This window comes from Leptonotus elevatus, chromosome 3 (genome assembly GCF_054856555.1).
Source record: "Leptonotus elevatus isolate MCC_2025b chromosome 3, RoL_Lele_1.0, whole genome shotgun sequence".
Taxonomy (NCBI): Eukaryota; Metazoa; Chordata; class Actinopteri; order Syngnathiformes; family Syngnathidae; genus Leptonotus; species Leptonotus elevatus.
This window is the reverse complement of record NC_141241.1, coordinates 14,425,373-14,451,438: the sequence shown is the minus strand read 5'-3', so window position 1 is coordinate 14,451,438 and position 26,066 is coordinate 14,425,373. Positions and strand designations below refer to the sequence as shown.

Sequence of the window (26,066 nt, the reverse complement as noted above, 5' to 3'; positions counted from 1 at the left end):
TCCTGGATAAGAGGTGCAACAACAAGTTGATATGTTGCATTATGTATTAATATTTTCAGAGGTCATGCTGACTTCTCTGCCAGTGTGTTTGACTATACAGAGTAAATATCAGACAGATAATTACACCACCAAGTAAGATGTTGTGCAAAGAAACACTCTCACCTCTGTTTGCTTCATCCTGGCTGGCTACTAGTTAACGCAGACGGGTGTCACATCATATGCAACACTCACTAATGAGATGTTCACAAGCAACCCACACACATCTTGTGCTTGAAAAATAATACCACCTCCACCCTATTTATTTGTGCCGTTTTGCACGTTATTCGCTATGAAAAGACAGGCCGAGGTCTAATCAGAAGTCAAAAAGGTGGAGAGGTCAAGGTCGCGGTTATTAACAAGCTTGTGCGGACGCATAAAGGCCAGACGTGGCCACGGCATAAGGAGACCCTTGACTTATAAGTATGACAGCATTATTCATGTGGAAATCTGACACACGAAAGCGAACGAAAGATGCCTTCATGAAGATCTGATCATTAAAATCAATGAGAGCCAAAGATGAAACAGCTCACTTGTTAATTGAACTCAGATGTGCATTCACTGGCCACAACATTAGGTACACTTGCACATTTATTTATTTTTTTTAATGGGGAAACGTTTTTAATATTTTTGATTTAATTCTGAAATTTAGTCTTCAGATTTCAGTTTGACTTTTCAAAGGACAGCTTAGTTTTTATCATGTCATATCCCTTGTCTGGTTGATATAATAAACTTTTAATTAGCATTACAGCAGTACTTCAAATGTTGCAAAAAAAACATTTTTTTTTTTTTTTATGGTCAGTAAGTTTTTGACCTTACACAACAAATACAAAACGTTCCCCACGGTACGAGTATTTGATTGTATGGCATTTTAGTGTAATAAAACAAATGTCAAAGTATGCCTCCATTCTCTAATTTCAAACCTTCAAGCATAATGTAGTGTCTGGGAATAAAAATGACGGAAAGTCATCTGATTGCAATTACAACGCTTTATTGTAACCGCTTTCCGTTAAACAGGTAAAACAGAACAGCGCTAGCCTAAAAATAACATCCACATAGGCCCAGTAGAGAGACGTGGCAATCTCAAAACATTTTAAGTAGATCAAAGAACATTTGTTAGGTCACATGACAAGGAACTGGAAGAGAAAAAAAAGAATGTTTTGATGTCCAATCATATGCAGTCATTCTTGAATTGATTACAATGGGGGGGAGTGTGGAAATCTGCTATTATTTTCCAGACCAACAATAGGATCACCTTCAGCCATTTCATGTTTGCATGCAAATAAGAACCAAAACACAAGTTTGTCATAAGACAACCATTTTAGGGTTGGACAACATCTCGACAAATTATGAATAACACATTCGATTGTGTCCGAAGTGCCAGGGCTGAGATCCATCTGATGGAGCATTGAAAGGGATGACTGTGATGTGGTTCCAGGTTTTAGGGTTTAAACTATTCTTTGGAATTCACAATCTGCTTCTACAAGCAGCTGTTCCATCCGAGAATTTTTTTCTTCATTTTTGAAGGCCTTTTGTTATTGGGTTATTGTTAATTACAATATTTGAGGTCTACTCTTATATTGTATATACGTATATGAACACATATGTACACAGCAGCCACCGTCTCTCACCAACTTTGTCCGTTGTTGCAAGTATGTAACGAGACGTCATCCATCGTCTTAATCTTAATGAAGATTTATGTTTGTAATATTAAGCTTCGTTCCCAAGTATTGACTTTTTCTTCTTGTATAATTATCTATTTATTTATTTTTTAATGTGGGCCTATTATTTGAAAGATTCTCAAATCTGCTAGGTAAACAAGTGCGTGTGAGTTGTTAACGTGTCAAAGCATAAAAATAAAAAAAGTATCAATTTGAAAAGAGAACAATTATGCTTGTAAAATTGGATCGAAAATGGCTATTTTTGATTTCATCATATTTACTGACAATATTTAGTTGTTGTTTTTTTTTCTTCATTGACAAACACTTTCTTGAGAAATCAACTTTCACTACACGTCAACAAACAGAACAACACATAAAAAGCCCAAAGTCGAGGCAAACAAACAAACAAACAAACAAACAAGGGGAGATATCCCAACAAGCAAGACCTCATGCACCAATCACCACCAAATGAAAGAGGAGAAAGGCAGTTTGACTGGTTGTAAAGAACATTTTGCAATTACAGATTCACCTCAGATAAAGACAAATAACAAGACAATGTAAAAACAGTGACTCGTGTAAACCCAGGAAGACAGACGACGGATGTCTTCGTATGCCGCTTTTTTCTCATGGAACATTATAAAAAGCAAAACATCCATCAATGTGATCATTCAACATGCAACTGATCCAGTTGTGTCTCTCTCCATCCTGAATCATCTTGGATGGCTGCACTATTCTCTCCATTGTGCATGTGCAGTAATCCACAGCAGCACAAGGCTGAGCCGAGGGCCTGTCGAGATGTTACATAAAATGTTATTCTGGGCTATGGAGAGGGAGGTGCCTTCAGAGAGTTACAGGATCCTCCCTGGCTACTACCTGTGGTCCCCTGGTACTGCAAAAAAAAAGCACAGAAGGAAAATATTGGTAGTATAAATATTGTGGTATTCACAGGCAAATATAGTGACTCCCCAAAGATAACACTTGACTTTAAATAAAGCCAACCAAAACTCCCAACCAAGGGGGTACTTCATAGTTGACATTTCACTGGAGTTTTTGTTTTTAATGCAGAGCCAGATCACTGTTTTTTATTTGGATTATTTCCAAATATTGTGTTTTTAACAGTGCTTTAGCTCTGAATTTGGGCCAGAACGGGTCTTTCATTTTCATTTCCCCCCCAAATAGATTTAATTCAGAACACAGTTCACACTTTCATGTTGCTGAACATGTGCAATACGTTCCATCTTGCCTTTTATTTACTTCATGAGATGTTTCTGAACTAAAAAGGCATTTTACTTTTTTTTTTTCTCTCTTTTAAAAGAGCTCAGTATTGTTCATTCGGTAATGTCATCATCATTGCTTTGCATTTTTTCTTCTTTTTTTAAAATATATATATATATATATATATATATATATATATATATATATATATATATATATATATATATATATATATTTTTGTATGTGGTTGAGTATGTGTATGTGCGTGCGTGCGTGCGTGCGTGTATTTGTTAGCTCACCAAAAACCTATTAGAAAAAATCCCATACCGTTCACCTAAACCGAACACCGCCGTCAGGAGACCCGAGGGGACCAAAGAAAACAAAGGAAAGTGAAATCCAGCACCGACCAGACACCACCCATCGGGCCACCAACCAGAATTCTTCCCCAACCCCAGAAACATCTAAATTCCAACAAATCCCAAAAAAATAATAATAATTTCATTTTTATTTCCCCCCCAAATAGATTTAATTCAAAACACAGTTCACACTTTCATTTTTATGAACATGTGCAATACGTTCCATCTTGCCTTTTATTTACTTCATGAGATGTTTCTGATTTTTAATACATCAAGAACTAAAAAGGCATTTTACTTAATGTTATTATTGAGAATATTTTTTGGGCAAAGCCTAAGCGCAAGTATACAAGATTTACACAAAAATGTGTTTGAGTGTCAATTTCTGCTTACATTCATGAGACATTCAGCCATTTAGGTGCTTTCCTCTCATCTTTTAGCTCAAAACTAACTTTTGTGTCCCATTGTTGTTGGGTTTCTATGCTGTTATTGATCTCGGCTCGTTAGCATGTAGCGTTAGCAAAAGTGCTAACCCGCTTGAAATGAAGGATACTGTGACGAAAGGTTGTTCATGAATGTATTGTATTGTGAAGAAAAGTTGGATTAAACTGAAGATGTCTGCTGTAAATAAGCCAGGCAAACCAGTATTTGGCTACCACGGGTGCAAACAAACATTTTAAATTTAGAGCAGCAAACTTCAGCTAGCTAGCTGGCTATAGTGGCTAGCTATGCCATTTTTATCAATGTTCGAGCTTGTTGAGATTGAGATGACAGAATCGGTCAAATGTTTTGTTGTGTCAATTAAATCGTCCCCTGCTCTCGAGCTTGCCTTGTTCACCCTCATGATAAGTTGCAGACATATTTTGATAATACAGTAGTGATGTAAAAGTGTGGATTAATAGTGGAGAATATGACAGACCTGCGTTAATTACAGATGACAAAAATGGCTCTTAACATAGCTTTTTATTTTTTTAATGTTGCTTAACTGAACATGATTACAGAATGTATCATTTGCTCGGCCACTATTGAGGTCAATAAAATGTAAGTCAAAGGATCATTACTGCTACCTGGTGGTTGTTTGCTGTATTACTGCAGCCACTGCGAAGGGGAGGCCTTTGAAATCTACAGATTAAATTGTCTATTTTTCTCTTTTCATGGTTAATTCAAACAAAATGTGACTATTATAAGAAAATTGCACACCATCTTTTTTTTTCTATTAACAGCCATGTGACCTGACCATAGAAAGTTGATTGTATTTCCAGTGGAAGAAAAACCATCTCATCTTGCCTTAGGCCAAATCATGACAAGGCTTTGTCTTTGCCTTTCCCTCTCATTAGTTTCCCACCGCGCTATTTAAAATAAGAATACTGATAACGATTTAAAATGACGTAACTGGTACAAGCCAGGAGGAAAGCAGGGAGCTTTTTGATAAGTACAAAACATGAGATGCTATGAATGATGTTGCGAGCATGGTCTCAACTAGTTTCATTGAACTCAATTGCTTTTTTGCTGGTCTCCTTCCCTGTTCGGTCTTTTTGTCTCACCATGTTTTCTTGTGCGACACCACTCTTTTGTTTTTTTTGTTTTTTCTAGTTGCTTGTTTCAAGTCCAGCTATTTAATTCTATTTTTTATTGACTGACATTTAAAAGCCAACCATTCAAACTAATGCTATCATGTGTGAGTCAGTCTTCTTCACTTTTTCTTACGCTTTTACTGCTCAATTTGCTAAGCAGTTTTATGAAAGGACCGCATAGCTGTGCCATCTCTCAAGGACTTAAGCTCAATCAAAATGTTATGTGTCTCTTTCGGATGAGTGAGGTGTTCATTTTCTCAACCTTGGCACTTGCTGGCTCTGAAATACAAAAAAAAAAAAAGAAGGAAACCAACAGTGATGTTGATACTCGTCAAAATGATGATAATCGGTATATCTCTAATATCTAGAGAGAGAGAGAGAGAGAGAATTTGAGTGTTTCTTGGGAGCATTGTTATGCGAAATCCAACTCTGATTATGAGTAGTGTACTTTTGTAAGCTGCCAAAAAATTCTGGCATTCGTTCTTCCGAAAGCAAAAGCATCCAGTGACATTGCTCTGGTGTCGTCCATGTTGCACTATTAGTCTATAATCACAATGATAAGATGAGACAAACCAGCCATTATTATAGTCTTTGGTTCGTAGTTTGGTTTTTTTTGGGACATTTTCAGCTCAGTCACAGTATCCCTAAGCAATTTGTTGAGTTGAAAGTTCTAGTTAGGAAATAAAGTGTACTGTATGCCTGCTTTTGTTCCTGTACTTAGGAGGTCCACTTGCCACCATTCACAGTGACAATAGAATCTGACCAGCAGTCTACCCTTTCTCATTAAGGAAGTTAATGAGGTGATGAATTCTCTTAACGCCCTCTTTTCCTTCTGACAAAAGACTTTCACGATTTTGCAGATAATTAATTCAAAGGCATGGGCTTCGGAATTGAAGCCAAGCCTGGCAGAGAGAGCTTTTTCTCTCGCTCCACTTCAAGCTGTCTCCCCAGAGCCAAAACACTTGAACCTCTTTCCCCGAGGTTAGACTCTAAAATGCGTCCACCGAGTCCAGACTTCAATTTGTTTTACTTGGACAATTTCTGCACATTGCCAATATGGACTCACTGCATGGCCACTTCATTAGATGTACGCATTTTACCTTTAAAAATAATAAAAGGCTCGGCATCCCATACTCATCATCTAGTCGGCAATTTCCTGTACAAATGTATGAACTAGTTCATTATTAAGCTATTCTTTGAAATGTAAATAGAAAGATTTTTCTTACTGATGATGTCAGTAGTCTGGTTTACATCCACCCATTTCTATTCGAAATTTCAAGAAATGCAAAAATTAAACCGAATTAAAACGCTAGAAATTTGAAAAACGGCCCAAAATTTGCAAAAAAAAAGTTTTTTGTTTTTTTTACGCTTAGAGCGTATCAAAAAAAGGAGAATGCGAATTTTGGCTATGTTTTGACCGGCTATTACGTCACACGTACGTTTGTAGTCCCAAAGCAATGTCGGACGATAAAGTAGGGTATGTTTGGGGGGACGACGAAACATAAATCTTTTTGGAATTAATTAAAGAAGCGAATATAGATGGGAAACAGCAAAGAAACGTTACGGTTTATCAAGAATTACAAAAGAAAACTCATACAACGTCATTGCACGGCGCAGTCACTTCCTGGTGTTCTTCTTCTTTTAAATTACTGTTGGATCACATCTCTATGGTGTATACCGCCACCTACAGCAGCGGAGTCGCCTTTTAATATTCACAAGAGAAGAACAGATTGAAATGGGCATAAGTCGCATGTCCGTTTTGCACATTTTCAGTAAATTCGCTTAAAAAATTCAAAACAATTGGTTGGAAAACTGACTATTGTTGTCTTGTTAAAATCTCATGTGTGATGAAAAAGGCACGTTCCTGGACAACTTTTGAGGACTAATTCTCCCAAACATTTTGGTCAGGTTGTACAACTAGTGGCTCGTTTTAAATTTCTAGGTTCCATTCTAGCATTTTTAAGTACAGCGGTACCTCGGAGTTTGAACATAATTCGTTCCTGAGAAGTGTTTAAAGTCCAAATTGTTCAACTTCCAAAATATTTTTTCCCATAGGAAATAATGTAAATGCAATTAATCCGTTCCCAAGCTCCAAAAACAGAAAATTCCTATTTTAATTACTATTTATGTAAAAAACATGTACAGTATTTAAACAATAAAGAATAGCTGACCTTTTTTGTTGTGATGTGATTGCCTTAGTGGATGAAAAATGCTATGTTAATGAATGCATGCTTTAGTTTAATGCTGAGTTAGTGTAATTTACATTGGGCATATTGACTATCCAGAGGTCCTTGTGCGCTGTTTAGCGTCAGGCACGTTGTTGAACAGCTAAGGGGGGTCCTTGTGCCAGTATTTACGGAAGCAGTTACAACGGCACGATAATCTCCTTCTTAAATCCATTTTGGTTGGTAGCACTGTACGTTTTTCTTTTCTGCCACCGGCACTGTTGTCTTTCTTTGGGCCCAGGGTGAAGAAAATTGTCGTGGAAAAATCCAAATGCACTCGCGAATGTACAGAGCACCTTCGGGAGTATTTACCCGCTCCGACTGGAAATAAGCAGCGCTTCGTTTCCACTAGCGCAACGTGAGCATTCGGCATCGCTCGGCATCACTCGGCTACCCGATCAAGGTACGTTCGGCTTTGCTGGGTTCGCTTGGATGTTCAAATTCCGAGAATGCGGTCAAACTCCGAGGCATTTTTTACTCCGATTTTTTGGCCGAAGTCCGATTTGTACGAGTTCCGAGACGTTCGAACTCCGAGGTTCCACTGTATTCAACAAATGTTAGAATACTGAAAATGTCAGTCCTGCTAGACACACATAACAGACGGATCTTAATCAAGTCATCACCTCCACAAGAGGATGCCAGTGGGCGACAGGTTTTCGTGGGTACGTGAGCATTTCACTCCAGTGGTCCCGACCGAGGTTGTCTGCATCGTTGCCAACGCGGCACACGCCGATGACCTCATTATGACCGACTCTGTGCACACAGGAGCAAAGACAAGACAATAATGCTATACAATATTGAAAGTGACTAACAAGGAAAGAAGGTCAACATTTTGTGTGATTGCCAAGTTTGCAATAGTCAAAGCCACTTTTCTCACCGGTCATAATCCATCACCGCAATCAACAGGCTGATCTGCTCTATGTTCTCAGGGAGAACATCGAAAACAATGGCCTCGTTATAGACCGGATTCAAAGTGTTCCTTTTTGTGGAGGTCTTCCGCTTCTTCAGTCTGCGACCGTCACACATGAGTGAAACCTTCACGTATGGATCTGGAAGGTTTTGGGGGGGAAATAGACCATATTCAAACAGATTCAGAACACAAGTCAAAGCAAGTCATGTAAACAGAATGAGGCTTGTAATTACCAGATGCACCCGTAATGTCCATGGCCTTCAAATTGCGAGCCTTTATCATTGTGATGGTCAGTCTTCCGGCAGTTGGTAAGTAACACAGAGAAAACATGAGATCACCCAGGTCCACGTTATCCTAAAAGATTCAAAAGAAAAAGACAAATCACGAATCATATGATTGATATTAAATCAAGGTAAACGGTCATTACTTTTTCACTACGGTTTTTATGGCATGGGCTAAGTGTGCAGGGATGTGAGAATGCTTTAATTAAGGCATGCTCTTGCTTCTGCACAAATGGAGACTTGCGGTATGTTAGAATGAAGAAAGGCAGAAGCACACTTATCACTTGCTCTTTAAATAACTCAGAGAAGAGGTGAGAAGCAGCACACAAATATATCTGGTGCAAAACTAGTGTCTGATTTGCTTTGAACTGCTTCACATAATTGTTGTATGTGACGAGGCAAAACATTTTTAAGGTGGAATTTCACTTGTGCAAGTGGGCATTTCAAGGAGCTATACTGATGCACATGCAATTAGTATGCTCAATAAATCATGGCCCGGTGTTTGAGTCTGAGCCAAAGCATTACTGCGATTAATCACATGGGCACTCTACCACAAAAAATAACAAAAAATAGTGCATCTTCTTCGCTAAGATGCAAAAAGAAGTGGGGAGAGAAGGCACTTGTAGTATTCTCTACAGAAGCAGATGATGGTATTTAATTACCCTTCATTATTTATAATCCTACTCCATGGAATTATTGCAGCACATTAACATACTTGTGTTTTAGTTTAGTTTAGCTTTTTCAGAAATTATTGCACGTTTAAAAATCTTTATCAGAATCTTTCATTGTATTTGGTTAATGTTAAGTTATTAACATTGTTTTTCAGTTTCAATTTATATTTTAGCCGTTTTGGATTTAGTTATAGCTGTGGAGCTCAATGAATGGGATTGTCTATTGTATCTGTCTCACACGCCTGAGAAAATAAGGGAGTGTATGTGTCTGGTACCTGTCTCTGTCGGAAAGGGAGGCATTATTGTTTTTCTCTAATCTGATTTATATCTATGGGAACTTGCTGAACTTGCTGATGGGAGGAGAAGGGGGATTTTCTTGTATTCACTGAGTTGCAAATAATTGTACTGTGGGCTGAAGGAGGAACACACTTTTGAACAGAACACTGCTTGGGTGACTTCAATTGTGTGATCAGAAGCTTCTGTTATAACTATATCTTTGCAAAGGGACTTCTTCACCAGAATCTCACCATTCAGTTAATTGAACACGCAAAGAGTACAATACTTAATATTGTCTACTCTAACATTATCTATTTTGCCTTTTCTTCGCATTTTATTGACGCTTGCGTTTACGGTTTACGTTTACACACAAGGGCTACATTTAGCAACAAGCCCCGTAGAAACTAATAGCTGGAAATAACAGCTTTCACCAAGACTTTAAGAAGTTGTGTGTGAAGTATTAAAAGGACAGTTTATAGTATTTAGTGCCATTTAGTGGTGAACTTACGGTGCCTTATTCTGTATCCTTTGGGAACTACAGTTCATAATTAGCATTGTGCTAAATCTGGCGCAGCCATTTTTAATGTTCTGTTTAATGTTTGTTCTTTTAAATAAACTAAACACTAATTTCTACCAATTGTTATTTGGAGTAAGCGAGCGAATGAGCTAGTGAGCAAGAATGGCTAGCAATAACTAGCTGGAGTGGCTAACAGGAGCAGCTAGCGGTAGAAGCTAGCCAAAGTTAGTGAGAGCAAAGCAGAGGGAGATGACTAGTTGGCACGAAATCTTACATACTGTCTCATTTAATGAAAAATATTTCATATGTCAATTTGTCCGTGCAAAACAAAGGAGTTCATTTTATTTGTATTTACCTTCTTCTTTTTTTTTATATATACTTAATTATTTAAAACTTGTGTGTTTTATTGAGACAAGCACCTGAAATGTCATTATAAAATGGATACAGTGACAATAAGTGCATATATCATATGAGCAAAATTGTGCTTTAGTGAATGCATTCTCAATCATGTTGCTATAGCAGATTGTAAACTCTGGCAATGAAACACACAATATGGTCGGCGTCACAGGAAATATTGATGCAGCAATTACCCTCTAATTTTTCTCCAGTCGATTGAATTTGCTTAAATTGCCGATGGCTGCAACTAATTCTCTTGCTGAGATGTACTGTACAGTATTTACAAAGACTGTGTCGGCTTTTGCGACAAGGCAAACTGTGCACAGTGTGCAACAGTCTGTGCTGTGCGTGTATTTGTGTGTGCCGGAGCTGAGCTTCCAGGAATGGTAACGAAAACAGATCATCATATGATTGGAAAGCACAAGACAGCCAATCATATGCCACTGACACATGCTATTCTATTGTAGGACCGATTGACTATCGACATGGGGGAAATGGCAAGGCCCATAAGCAAACATCAGTTCACATTTTGCACACAAATCAGTATTGTCAAAATCAATAACCGCACAAGTCTCTGAGAACAACATCTCGATCAACTTTTTGGGAGCTCATACTATTGACGCTCCAATAAACAAAAGGCAATAGATTAATATTAATCAAATACAAGATGAGATGACACCAGGAATAAAGGTCAGCAGCCATCACAAAGTAATATTAGAGAATTGAAGATGACAAATGTGGCTGACATTGACATCCATCTGCGCTCACTCTATAATTATTCATCCTTATTGACGCTGCCTCCGTGAGTAAACGCAAATGCACGCATTGTGCTTTGATGGTCTGGATAAAGCACACTCAAAGTTGATTCTTTTTAGCGTCACTAATAAATAAACAGTATTTTTAGAGGCCAGCTGTAATGATACGGATATTAGCATTCAGATGAATGTGAGACCATGAAATCCTACTGCTACTCACAAAATTTGATGTCAGGATCAACAGCCTCATACAGTATGTTAGCAAATATTTAAATAAAATTGCCTTAAGCACACACTCCGTTTTGGATGGTTCACCATGATGTAGAAAATGACCATAAACAAATGTGACCACATTTACATAATGCATCCCAATGTGACTACGTTTGGAAGTGCTGAAAAAATTGGGATTGATATCAATAACTTCTTATTGATATTAGCCTGGCCCAATTAAGCAGGCAAAAATATTAAGCTGGCCCTTCCGAACCAGCAAAAGCTCCCTGTGTGGATACTGTTAAGTTATTAACATTGTTTTTCAGTTTTAAATTATATTTTAGCCGTTTATAATTATGTTAACTCAGTATGGCTGTATGAATAGACCTATATTCTTATCTGTGTTACTTTCATGAGAAAGAGCAACGGGTCTGTCTATTCATTCGTAATCTAAAGGGAGGTTCCGGGGATTTTGCTGTGTCGGAAGGGAGTCAGGCTTATTATTATTGTATTCTTTTTAATCTGATTTATACCCATGGGAACGGATTTTCTTGTATTCAGTTGTAACCAGGTGTGTTGTGGGCTGACCTTTTTTTGAACCCTTTTTGTGAATAAATAACGATGTGAGCTGGAGAGAGAGCCACATTTGAACAGAGACATCGCTTGGATGGTTTGTCTATGTGGACCAGAAGCTTCTGGTAATTAAAACCTTTGCAAAGGAACTTCTTCAACAGAATCTCACCATTCAGTTAATTGAACACGCAAAGAGTACAATACTTAATATTGTCTACTCTAACAAATGGTGACCGCCGACGCTGAATTATAACGAATGGTCTCCTCCGTTGAACCAAACGGATGGTGTTGTTGACGTTGAGCAGGCTGCGGCGTTCCCTGACGGGCGGAATTTCTGGCGCCATATTAATTCCGGTAAGTGGAGATCTTTATCCACGTAGAAGAAATTTTGTCTGTCTGGTCCGCTGCAGCTGGTTTTTTCGTCTTGCAAATTATCTAAATTTTAAAAGAGATCTGTGTGAACGAGTTGTAGTTTGATGTTGTGAGTTGTGATAATTCCGACGATATTGAACTACACACGTCGTGAGGCGGTGCATTGAAGTGCAGCCTGTAGATTATAGTATTGCGCTTCTGCTTTGGCAGTTTTTGGCCGATTTGAGGACTATTATCATAATTGTTCATGGCAATTGGTGAAAACGTCCTAAACACGTAATATTTTTTTTTGTTTGAAAAAGCGCCTGTTTGAAATTGAACAGTATTGAGGGTCCAGGTTGATTACAGTAATAATTGGATTTGTGTTACTGTATTTGCAATCGAGAGATTACGTGTAACTTTTATTTTTTTTGGCGCTTTTATTGTGGTTTGAGGTCAGGATTCCCGTTTGAATTTCTTTTGTTCCACGGTTGAGTTCGTTAGCACGTGATAAATTTCATTATTTAATAAAGCGCCTTGCAAAAATTTTGCAATAAAGGGAGAACAGTTTAGCTCAGCGGGATTGGGTAACCGCTGTGTATAAACGAGAGGTCACGTGATTCTTATGTGTGTCTGTGTGTGGCCATATGTGTTAACATATTGAACTATTAATATTGAAAGTGAGACGTCACTGTATTGAATCCGAATGTATACATCAAAAACTATAAACAAAATGGAGGCGATTTCGACCCGGATACAGAATGGTTTGTCCTGAATGCGCTTCCGGTTCAGCGAAAAATAAAAGCGTCGATGAACAATGAAAAAAACGAACTATGGATCGATTGTATACAAAGCTTTCGCTGGACAAAATGGTATGTCAGACTTTTGTATTTTCTTTGTTGGTAATGGAAAAAGGCTGAATTTGATGCTAAAATGACTCCAGCATTTGTGGAGCAGTTTACGGATGGGTTGTTCAAAGTTACCCGTTTACTGAAATCACCGTATAAAACTGCAGTTTAAATGCTATAAGATTTGTAGACAACGAATTGAAGGAATAACACCGTTTTTTTTTTTTTATAATGACTGAAGAGTGTGTGCGTATGCATTTGAGTGTGTGACCTAGCTTCTAAAAAAAGGTGGGGGTTTGTAAGTGAGAAGTGTGCATATGGGGATTTTGTTTGTTTTTCTTTAATATTTTAACTAAGTTTGGTGTTGTTTTGTGTGAGATGATACTGTTGTGATAGTGGCGTTTGTTTTATTAATGGGAATATGATAAAATAGGTTTTGCGATTTATAATGTTAAGATTCCCCCCCCCCCCTTCCCCCGTTTCTAGGTTAGAAAAAAAGGTGGGGGCTGGGCTGTGCGCTGTGAGCATAATGTGTCCTCGTAATGGGACTCTTTTTTTGTCAAAATGGTAAGAGAGGAATGATAAACAATATAAAATAAGTAATAGTATTTGACTGAGCTAATAAATCTTTACACTTTAATGATTGATGATGATGGTTAATTTGTTAACTTTCCCTTTTCGGGACAAATGAATAAAGAGTAATGATAAAATAATGGCATTTTGTTTGAGAGTTGATATAATTATGCCTACATCTTTATAGCTGTGGCTGGAAGTAAGATAGTTGAATAAGGAGTTATGAATGTTTTTGGAATTGACATGTTGATAATGATTTTTAATATATATATTTTTTTGAGTGTGTCATTTCAGAAACTGATGTTTGAGTTCCAAGGCAGATGAGGGTTTGATGGCCTTCACTGATGCGCCCCAGCTGCTGATACGTTGTATGGCTAGTAGCTATTTGAAGAGGTATTGAAAAAAAAAGAGAAATGAATAAAGAGGCTGTGTTTTTTACGAAACATTTTTGAGAAAGCAGGGAGTGAACTGTCTTGCTATGATCCCATATCCTCAGTCTGGCATTTTTAAAGCATTGTATCAACGAATGTGCATTTTTTGATCAGGTGAGCTCTCAGAAAGACTGTGTGTCATCGGATCCACATTGCAGACAGCGTCTGAATGGATGTGGCAGAGATCAAAGGTCAAAAGCCGCAGAGCAACAGTCTTCTCGTCCTGTGCCTAAGAAAAACATGATGTTCAAATTCCTCAATGCCCAGTGACTGTGTATACGCCTCATTCTAGTGACTTCTCCCCTATGGCTGTTTTGCATCCAGAGGAAATCTAAATGCCTGCTCTGAACATTGCTGCCACAACAGCCGCCATGCTGGCCAGGACTGAACATTGACAACAGCTGTCGTCCTGCCTTTTGCTGGGGGTCTGGACAAAGAAAGTTGGTGGTCGGAATGAGATGTGATCCATTCAGTAAAATGCTACATAGTGATATGCAAGGCATTTTTAATGTGTTGAGTGGGGAACTGTGATCTATAGCAAGATATTTCAGAAAACGACATATGTAAATTTGCATATATTTTTGGGAGAATCAGTTTCTGAATTGGTACAATGGGAATTTTATTAATATGTTATGATATGATATATTTTTATTTTCCCCGTGAGGAACTTTTTTGGACTTCGTCCAGCTGCAGCTATAGTATAAAATAAATAATAGAATAGAATGAGTAGTAACGAGTAAAAGACTAACTAAGAGTTTGATGGCTAAGTTTGATTTTTTTTTTTTTTAACAGCACTGTGATTTATAAATCCCAGAAATATTTTGTGTGCTGTGTTTTTTATGAGCCCCGCTAATATGTGAAAGATTAGCAGTTTGAAGATGATTTTATCCTCAGCCCCACTAATCTATAAAAGAGGTGAGGTTGATTGGCAGTTTAAATAATTTTCGGGACTCTAGGAGAATTGGCAGTTTAAATAATTTTCGGGACTCTAGGAGAATTAGAGTAATATGGTTACCTCTATTTTTATGGCCCCAAAGTCATCATATATTAGTGTCTTAAGTTGTATCTGCTTATGTTTAGTTTTATAGTGTTTTGTAGCTCTTTTGTTTATCTCATAGCCTGATTTAGAGGGTTGAGTTATTTATGACGTCTTTTGAGTCATGAGGTCTCTATTTTGTCCTCCCTTTATCTTGACGTGTTTGAAAAAATCAGTGGATCTTTGTCAAATGAGGGAGTTTATGTTTAAGAATTTAACCAATGTAGACGAGTTAGAAAATTAAAAACGAAATTAAAAAGGTTGTGGGGTATCGGCCTACACTCCAATTGACAGGATGAGTTTGAAAATGATAATCCACAGTTTGAAGAAATCTATCAGAGGAAATCGATCGCAAAGTAAGTCTGAAGCAAGCAAGGACAATAATGCATATTCGCCGAATGAAGGTAATTATATTATATTATATCTTTTATCTCAGAATCATATTTGAAAAATGTAATGTTTGGAGCCCAGTGTTTGCAAAAGAGTATAGATAATATGAATATATGTGAGTTTTTCCCAGCATGCCAGGATTCGGCCGGTCATGGGATTCTGGGAAGAGAATAAGAGATATGAAAGGCACAGTTATGCAAATTTAGAACAAATTAAGTCATGGTAAAAAAATTACCTATTATTGAACAAAACCTATTTGAAAGATAAATATTTACAAGCTCTGTCTTATATTAATGAATGAGCGAATGTCATTCAACTCAATCAAGGGCTGGGCTCTATTTTAATGTCACAAAAATAGATATTTTCCTGTTCCAACAGCACAGGACCTATGGATCTTAATCAAATAACATTTATTAATCCCAACTAACAAAAACTATCAGGGTTTTTTCCTCCAAATAAAATTTATGTGAGTTTATGAGAAACTAAAAATGAAAAGTTTCTGCACTCAGGAGAACGGCCCCAGGGGGTTGGTGAGGAAATCTTGTGCAGTTCTCTGCACAGAGAAAATTCCACATCTGGTCTACAAGGCTTCCGGAGACGTGCCAGGCTCGGCTATCTCATCAACTGATGATCATCAATCTTATCACCTCCGACCTGGAGCCACGTCAGCTGACCCAGTGATCGTTCTGGAGCGGCCGTTTCGACATCATTCGACACCTTTGAGGACATCAGTCAACGGATCAAGAGCAAGTGCCTTTTCTTGGGCAATCATTCCTTTGATCAGTCACATTTTGGGCAGAATAATCCCAGGTGACAAATTGAAGAATTTGGGTAGTCTACCCCAAATTCTTAAAGAAGAGACGAACTATTGCGACACTCTTTTCATTAAAAAAAAAAAAAGACCTTCAAAGAACTTCATCACAAGATGGCTTCAAAGAACACATATTCGTCTGCCGATACATTGCGACACTTTTTAATGAACAACATTTTATGTTAAGCCTCACATATGCTATGCTTATTTCACTAAAAATCTTTTAAATGTATCAAATTGTTTTTTAATGTCAAATGATTGCTAAACTACCTCCTCTTCTGCTAAAGGGATGTTTTAAGGATAATTATTTTTACCACACAACCATTGAAAAAAAAAAATGTTTTAATGTGTTGAGCTCTTATGAGCTCAAATGAGGGATTGTTAAGTTATTAACATTGTTTTTCAGTTTTAAATTATATTTTAGCCGTTTATAATTATGTTAACTCAGTATGGCTGTATGAATAGACCTATATTCTTATCTGTGTTACTTTCATGAGAAAGAGCAACGGGTCTGTCTATTCATTCGTAATCTAAAGGGAGGTTCCGGGGATTTTGCTGTGTCGGAAGGGAGTCAGGCTTATTATTATTGTATTCTTTTTAATCTGATTTATACCCATAGGAACGGATTTTCTTGTATTCAGTTGTAACCAGGTGTGTTGTGGGCTGACCTTTTTTTGAACCCTTTTTGTGAATAAATAACGATGTGAGCTGGAGAGAGAGCCACATTTGAACAGAGACATCGCTTGGATGGTTTGTCTATGTGGACCAGAAGCTTCTGGTAATTAAAACCTTTGCAAAGGAACTTCTTCAACAGAATCTCACCATTCAGTTAATTGAACACGCAAAGAGTACAATACTTAATATTGTCTACTCTAACAATACAAAATGCACTCAAAGTCTTTTGGAGACATTATACTCAGCCATTGTGTAGTGTGATTGCTTTTGCTGAAGGTTGTAATTTCAATAAATGAGATCTTGCAATTACACGGGCAGCTTTTACTCCTTTTCCTTCCAGTGAGACCAAGCACAAAAAAGTATGTTGAAGCTGTTGCTAATGACTTCTTTACACAGCCCCTATTGCTTCCTCTGGTCTTTGTGTGTTTCGGGTATTTAATTTGATTTAATTGTTTGAAGACTCCAATTCACACTGACATTTCATGCCTATCGGAAAATGTACGCACAAATATAGACCATAATTAATTAAATTGTGCTCTATTTGTTAATGTTTTGTTATGTTGATAATGATGTCCCTAATCAATGATATATTTTTTTTTAATTCCAAAATTCCTTTTAATTGGCTACGTTAGGTTCACCAAGTTCACACAATATAAAATACACTCGCCGTATCTTTCTAAAGATTATCCTCAGTTTTGATTGACACTGATTGTATTGTATTCAGCGAACAAAAAAAAGTGAATTATTGCAGCATTATTTGCAGCTTACTGCGAATCATAACTGCACTACATCATATATTTTCACCCTCTCATGTACCCGATTCAGGTGACTCAAATATTAGAAACTCCTCGCAGTATGATGCAATGTATCGCTATACCAGTGCAGATAATAATCACGGTTGAATGAATACCTCTCTGAGTGACAATAAAAATAAAATAGAATATATTGTCTGCACATGAGAGTCTACTACAAGCTTGTTAAAATGTCTTTGCTGAGATTACAAGCTAAAGTGTGTCCAAATCTATCTCTTGCCACCTCTAATTTTCAGTTTTTCAGTTTACAGCAGAGAGCTACTAAAATGGGTCCCTTTTTAATTGGAACATCTGTGTCTTATTGATTGTGTATCACAGACTGCATTCATCAAAGAAAATGTGAGTTTTTAAGGGTAGTTTAATTGTCTTTTCTCTCAGTCCCTTTGATTGGATGAAATATTGATTATGCAATGTTTTCATTCAGGTTTTACATTCACAATGGATGCCTCCATTGTTGTCTGACGTCCGATTTCTACATCTTTATATTAGGGTACATTCATTTGCACCAAGCTTGCGTGTTTGAACTTGAGCTCGGGCACAGGAATATGACTTCAAAATCGAGTCACAATAATATCTCACGCGGTTATTTTTCAGTTCTGCGTTTACTGGTGATTTTCCTGGGAAGTCTCAGCAGATGGCGCTGTATCTAAAAGAGAGTTTTGTGGCTGTAAAGATTTGAAGAATTGTAGTTTTCAGCTCTAGATTAAAAAGAAAGTTGGAATTTCTAACGCTGCCTCATTTTTAAAGCCTTTAATTACTCACCGTGGAGACGTATTTGATTTCCCGGCAGAGTTTTGTCTCCCGTGGGAAATCTGCCAGATCCAGGAAGTTGTCCACAACCACTTGGCCAATAATGTCATGTCGTGAAAATCGGTCAAAATCATAGACGCTGAAGTGCAGCTTTCGTGTAGGAAGCTCTGAGTAGGCCACAGGAAACAAGAAAACCTCATCAAACACAGGGTTTAGCGTCTTGCGGTGAACCTTGGTCTGATGCTTGGTCATCCGGTCAGGCAGCAGGTAGATCTTAACGTAAGGGTCAGAGGTTCCAGAGAAATCCTTGGCTGGGAGGTCCTCTGCTTTGTGGATCTTAACTATCAACTGCTCCAGGTCACAGTCAAACTTGAGGATGAAATGGAGGCACCCGCATCCTCCGCCTCTGTGACTTCCGTCGTCTCCTTCTAGAGAGCGTTGTTTGTAGAGCTCAGGTTTGAGGCGCCCGAGCCCCAGGCCCATTCCAGTCAGCGAGTCCTGCCTTTGGAACTGGGCCACGTTGAAGTCGGGGTTTGACAAGTTCATATGCCGGCGGATGGAGCCCTGTCTGTGGACAAAGAAGGTCAACAGCAAACATCATTAGAGTGACATAGGAGTCTTTTTATTTCATTTTTTTTAGTTCCCAGTTCTTTTTACCATATTGTCTTTTAGCTTAGTTTTTGCCTTTTATTCTGTTTTCTTTTAGCTTTTCATTTTTTTTATTTTATTTTATTTTTTATAGTTTTTAGCTCCAGGGTTTCCTGGGTGCTTTTCCTCACATGGTTTCTCTGTGCCCGCCATGTTTGTGTGTTATTGTTGAGGGGATGGGTGTTTTTCATTTTTGTAATGTAGATGTTTTAATTGTTTAGCACCTTAGTGGCATTATGATGTATGAAAGGTGCTATATAAATAAAGTTGTTTGGTTGGCTGAAGATTCCTAACTTAAATCCTCACCACGCCCTCATAAATACCCACCTGCTGAACACATGCTTGAACTTGTCCTTTGTTATTTCATTGAGATTTTTCCTCTATCCTTTGATCTATATCAGAGGTGGGCGACTCAAATGATCAGCTCATTAGCAAGCTCTGCTCTGATAATGATCCTGCGGGAAACATCTAAAAGATACAGGATTGTGGTCCACCCCCCCTATATGATAAAACATAACCTGAAAACCAGTGATACAAGTACTTATGGTTTACAAATTTTTAAACATATATGATACAATAACTGACCCAATTTCTGATATGGAGTGCCCGGAGGATGAGGGTTCTGTCGTCTGTCTCTGAATCCGAGGGTTGGTATGAACCCCGTTTTCCCGACTTTTTTCCTGGGCATCTAGTGGAATGTCTGGAGATGTGTGACTGATCTTCATGGCTGCCTCCGGTGCGGCCAGGGCGACAGGAGGCGGCGATACGGGAGTTACCGGAACCTCCACAGATACAACCGATGCCATAGGCGTTGGCTCCTTGGCGATGGAGCAGTGGGATGACTCACGGAGGGTGTGGGCCGGGGGGTCCACGGCCGTGTAGACTGGCTGCCTCGGGACAGGCTGTGAGGGTAAAGGGCTCATGGCTGGGTTGAGGTGCCCCCCGTGGGGCTCCTTGGCTGTGGGGGAGAGACCACGCTCCCTCCATGGTATCCAGCAGAGCTTCCAAGACACAAACAGGGAGACCCCAAACAGAGCCAAGCCGCAGGCTGTCACGACAAGCGACAGCAGACTCACCGACACATCTGTAGAAGACAAAAAGTGACAGGAGTTTGAACAAAAGGCAACCATTTCTGCTTTTATGCAACACTCTCCTACGATATTGACTTTGTATTATAGAAATGGGCCCACTGGATCCACTAGTGTTCTTTTGGGGCACTATCCAGAGTGTTTGCGTTTCTCACTTGCTGTAGTTTCCTGGAATGTAGCCCACCCATGGTTGGTTCCCCCAACCAGTTCTTTTCAAGTAAAAATAATGCTGCTTTTCTACAGGCACAACATTTTATAATCGCAGTGAACTTAAGTCCTGAATTTGATTAAGATAGTCTCTCAATTATCCCCTGGGGCGTCAAATCTCTGCAAGAGGAAGTTAAAATGATCTGTAACTCCTAATACGTTGCCAAACAACAAATAACTTGTCATCTTCACAGCATGTACTGATACAAAAGAAAAAAGTAGAACTCTAATACAAAAACAAAAATAGCAGTAACACAATATGCTTCATGTTGAGATACACTAACATTTACCTAAAGTAAGCCAGACACTTCCGAACAATGGTTTTCTAAAAGTGTTTCATGTTTATTTTTAATAGCAGGAAAGTGTGTAATGGTGGGTTTTGTTTACACCATGGGTGTGAAAACTTTTTTTCTTCCATGGCCGTATACAAAATAAATTTGAAGGTTTCAAGGGCTACTTTGATTTTTTTAAATATTATTTAACTATATCAAGCACACCAAAATCAGTCAATCAAGCAATTGCATATTTTTTATAATTTTTTATTGCAAAAGTGCTATGCGACCAGATATCTATAAGGCAAATAGTTTAAGATTGTACAAGAGTTTGGGGTGTTTGAGACCCTATAATCCACCAGAAAATATCAGCGTCGCACTGAACAGCAGCTGAATCTCATTCTCTATTTTTAGAACAAAGACGGTAATCTGCCGTAAAATGACCATTTTTAAAGCAGTCGGAAATCATTTGTGTGATGTATTGACAGGAAAACTTTTTTCAATTTCAATTTATACTAAACCTCTTTATTCATTGCAGTGTTAGGAAGATAAATGTTGTTACTTGTTTCTTTGTAAATTGTTAATTCGCATATTGGCACTGCTATGTGGAAAAACACTTAAGTTAATTTTTGTCATTTTTTAAATTTTTGGGATGAAACTGAATGCAGACATCTAAAAAATGTTTAAAATAATAAAAAAAAAATTAAACACAAAAATGGTCTCAAATGTTTTTCTTATAGCAGCAACGATATTTAGAAAAGCTGTACAGTATAAACCCAATTTATTTGAAGCAGGTATCATTTTTAGTATATGCCGCGGGCCGCTTAAAAGTGGATAGCGGGCCATAACTGGCCCCCAGGTCATAGTTTGGACACCTCTTGTTTACGCCAAGATGGTGTGCTCGTCCCCATGCAGCGGGGTGAAGAGCGGGCTAATCATCATCAAAGGTTTTGTGAAACATTTCTTAAATGTCTCATGTGGGATGCATGAAATATATCAAAAGAAGCTGCTGGAACATAAGAAAGTACAGCATATGCATTTTTGTTTCTACATAAGTGATTTTGAAGTTTTACGGTTGATTGATGCGCATAAAGCCATTTTGGATCTTGAGTTTGATTTCAAATCCATTATAGTGGTGTGTAAATGCAAAATCATAAAACACCTCTGGATTCACAGTAACAATATATATATATAATAGGCAGCTAGCTTTGCATTGTGTGGTCATTTCATGATTAATGCTCTTCCTGTGGCTGTTCAAAGACTGCATCCTCTCTCCGGGACTCCCAAGCATTGTCATTTAATTATTCTTGTATGAAATAAGGCTCTTAATATTGTTTCATTACCATTTTAATCTGCATGTGCAGGACTCAACTGTTGCCCAGCAACAACTGTTGAGAAGCAGCAGGGAAAAGCAGCATGGGTATCTATATGTGAAGATGGTTCCAATTTCTAATGATTGAGGAAAATGAAGTGGCAAATTGTTAGCTACTGTGATTAATTGGCAAATGACCTCACCACCTCCCTTGAAGTTAAGATCATGCTCACACATATGCTCTAGCACAGTGCTGTCTGCTGTATCATTCTGACAATACCTATTATTGGCTCGTTTCGCCTCGTTCTGTGGGAGGGCAGTGTGGCAGACTTGAACTCAGGTTGTGTCTTGACTCTGCCACGTGCTATTGGTGAATAAAGTCGGTACATTTCATAGAGTTATAGTTTTGGAACAGATTTTCAACTAACTTTTTCTACAATGCTTGTCCAAAAGTGTCAAATTAGCAGCTGCCTTTTGACCTTTGGATATAGATAACCATTATCATAATAATGAGCAGTATTTAAATCATGAATGCAAATGTTGGTGGCGTGCCAAAATTTCAACAACAGACCATAAAACATAAGATTTCAAGTGTGTTTTTGCGCAATTTAACCGAGCGTGGATGTCCTAGACATGAAGAAGATTTTGGTCATATGTACTTGCCAGAAATTCCTGTTTTCTTCCTATCAGTTCATCCATTTTGGAGGGATGTTCAGTTCTTGCCAATGTCACTGTTGTGCTTTACAGTATTTTGTCCACTTGATGACAACTGTCTTCATTGTGTTAAACTGTATATTCAATTCCTTGGAAATTATTTTTTCAGCCTTTCCCAAATGATACCTTTGAACTAAATGGTAAATGGTACATATATATAGTGCTTTTGCCACTTTACAAGGCCCTCAAAGTGCTTTACATTCGACTATTCATTCACCTACTGATGGTGTAGCAACAGGAGCAACAGGAGGTTCAGTATGTTGCTCAAAGATACTTTGACACGGTCACAATGGCATGGGAACGAACCCACAACCTCTGGGTTGCAAGACAACCACTCTACCATTGAGCCACGCCACCCCATTAAGACCATACGTTACTGCACTGTAGCTTGCTCTGTAAGATGCCAATAATGCCTCTAAAAACATCTTAATTTTATTTTAGGTTAATCAAAAAATCTTTCTTAATGGAAAATTTATTCTGAATCGAACCGCAGGCCTAAAAATCTGAATCAAATCAAATCGTGAGACATTCAAAGATTCCCACCCCTAGTATACAGTATATCATGCTTGATGTCTTCAGATATTTTTTTCCCCCATTGTGCCTGTCTTAATCCTGTAAAAATTCTTGCCCTTTCTTGGTATATTTTCAAATGTAGTCCTTTCAATTGTTTTTACTCCAGCTTGAGTCAACATAATTCTAGTATAGTGTTGAATAATTATTTGTGGAAAAGTACAAACATTGCCCTACCTGTTATATTGAATTAAAATCATAAAATGGTGCTTCTCTATGATAACATTGGCTAAGATAATTTGAGTCTACTAAATCACGGCGACGAGTGAGAACAAGACTTGTGTGTGGGCACCATCAGAAGGCTTCACACACTAACTGACAAAGAGTCCTCTCTGCTCTCAGAGATCCTGTGAATACCAACCAGAGGATGTGAGGTTTGGAAGCGGAATGTAGACAAATGGAGAGACCTGCCATGTGAAGACAGCGACAGGCTGCCAGAGAGCAGCATGAGCAAAATCTATCGTCATCTAGAAGGATTTGGAGACTGTATAACCACAAAGAGAGTGAGGCAATTTTAGAGTATGGGGCCCTTCAAAGATGCAGCAGTGTAGGAGGCAACCTAGTGCTGAGAAGGCAATCTGAGAACGCCTCCCTCTTAAGCTCTTCTTATTTGTCTGAAGATTCCCTCAGTGTGAGACAGTATCTCACGAAAGTGAGTACAATCCCCCCCCCCCCCCCCCCTCCCCACACATCTGCAGATATTTCGTTATATCTTTCGTTGGGACAACACTGAAAAAAATGACACTGACACAAAATGAAAAGTAGTCAGTGTACAGCTCATAGAATGGTGTAAATGTATCATCTCCTCAAAATAACTCAAAATACAGCCGTTACTAGCTAACCCCCTGGCAACAAAAGTGAGTACACCCCCAAGTGAAAATGTCTAAATTGAGCACACATTGAAGATCTCTGGGGTGTCTTCAAATGGAAAGTGGAGGAGCGTAAGGTCTCGCATACCTGCAAGCTCCATGATGTCGTCATAAAGGAGTAGAAAAAGATTCCCGTGGCAACGCACGAAGCTCTGAACTCCATGCCCAAGAGAGTAAAGGTTGTTGTGAAAATAATGGCGGCCACAAATAATATTGACACTATGGGCATTTTCATTTATCCAGGATGTCAGGAACAAATTGAACTCATGTCTCAAGGCACCACCGTATTGTATTGTAAGTGGACATTTTTGGTAGCATTTTGGAAAAAGGTGCAATACAGACTTTGTTTGAGTCACTGGAACATCGGTGGAACTGCCCACACCTTGTTTTCTCATCCTGCAACATGAACCTACCCCATTGGACTCTTCTCTCTCTCTCTCTCTCTCTCTCTCTCTCTCTCTCTCTCTCTCTCTCTCTCTCTCTCTCTCTCTCTCTCTCTCTCTCTCTCTCTCCTCTCTCTCTCTCCCTCTCTCTCTCTCCCTCTCTCCTCTCTCTCTCTCTCTCTCTCTCTCTCTCTCTCTCTCTCTCTCTCTCTCTCTCTCTCTCTCTCTCTTTTAAAAATTAATTCCAAGGTAATAATTGCAGGTTAAGGTAAAGTCAAGCATAAGATAAAGATTCAAGTCAAGCAAATGATGCCAAATAGGTGTTACTGAAAATCCCAATAATCAATTAATCAATTATTCTTAGTATCCAGGGAGTAATTTAAGGGTATTGCCCTAGTCTACAGATCCCTAAAGCTGTCATTTTTCTACAGGAAGTTTATTTGCAAATATTGCACCATTCCTCGGAGTCATAAATGCCTCCTTATCATTTTACTCTTTACTCTTTATCATTGTGGACAGGTGTGTTCTAGTTTAACCTCATGACTTCCTTTTGAGTGTGAGCAAAAGGAGGATGTCCAAGAGAAGAACGCAGATATTTACTAATGACTTCATGGGATGGCGGATAATGTCAAATATTTCAAACCAAATGATGAGAATTGATCAAACAGACATGTTGAAAATGTGCACTTAAACACTGCATGCTCTCTGCTTTCGCTCTCTGTCTCCATTGCAAACGCACGCGCGTTCGCACATGCACACGCACTGGCTTGGGTGCTCGAAACGTACCATTCATTTTCTCACGTGACTGAATGTGTGAGCCAATGTTGAGAAAATCCACACCTCTTTTTTTCCCCTTTGCAACACGTTTTAGCAAGTTCAGTGAAGTCCAGTGATAAATCCATGTTGATTTCGCGCACACACGCACAAATGCAAATCCAACTTTCATAGAAGATAAGTGTGGCTTTACTGCAAGCAGGAACATGCTCAGTAATGTTAAAAATATGTCACCCTTCTGTGATTGGACAAACAAAATTAGATTATGATGATCCCATTATAGTGCAATCAAAATCCAAAGCAACGGCTACTGGGAAATGGGTAACAGAAGAAATGGCAAACAGGTTAAAAACGTGCACATTCAAACAAAGTCACATTTGACCTTATTTCGTTTCAAATCGTTTAATGAAGCTGATCCTCACCTGAGTCCGTGTAGCGTGGCCTGGCCAAATCGCGGAAATAGTAAATGAAATCCAGGCAGTTTTCGCTCTGCACTTCCCCTTTGGAACAAAGATCAGAGAGGAGTTCAAGTGCCTTTTGACAAATCTCGTCATCTCTGTCTCCAGGCATTTCCCAACAGCATCCTTAAATCATGGAGGCTCTCTCAGGCACCACCACAGCCAACCGCTCTCCTCACACTCAGCTTTTCCACGCAGCCCAGCCCAGCACTCATCTGGCGGCACGCCTACCCACGCGATGGACGATTACAAATGAAAAACTCAAACCAAAAGTAAGCCAAAAAGCGATTGGCGTGTCCCACGTGTGCAGTAAACGCATCTGGCTGTGTGCCGCTCACTCATTTGTCACGCTCGGCCGCACGCTGGAAAGCCACCGGTTGAATCCACGCACTGACACTGCGGCGTGGCGCTCTGTCCACGGTGCTGGAACGTGCACGCGCG

General features: G+C 38.7%; 1 protein-coding gene across 1 annotated transcript; it reads right to left on the bottom strand.

Annotated features, from left to right (window-relative positions):
- Positions 1 to 1,010: 1,010 nt before the first annotated feature.
- Positions 1,011 to 26,066, bottom strand: syt9a (synaptotagmin IXa). The gene is made up of 7 exons (XM_086070672.1): positions 25,590 to 26,066; positions 19,564 to 20,062; positions 18,343 to 18,898; positions 8,208 to 8,328; positions 7,942 to 8,113; positions 7,688 to 7,817; positions 1,011 to 2,586 (listed from the first exon to the last, which is right to left on the bottom strand). The coding sequence occupies exons 1-7, from the start codon at positions 25,735 to 25,737 to the stop codon at positions 2,518 to 2,520; spliced, it is 1,695 nt and encodes a 564-aa protein (XP_085926798.1). The 5' UTR covers positions 25,738 to 26,066; the 3' UTR covers positions 1,011 to 2,517.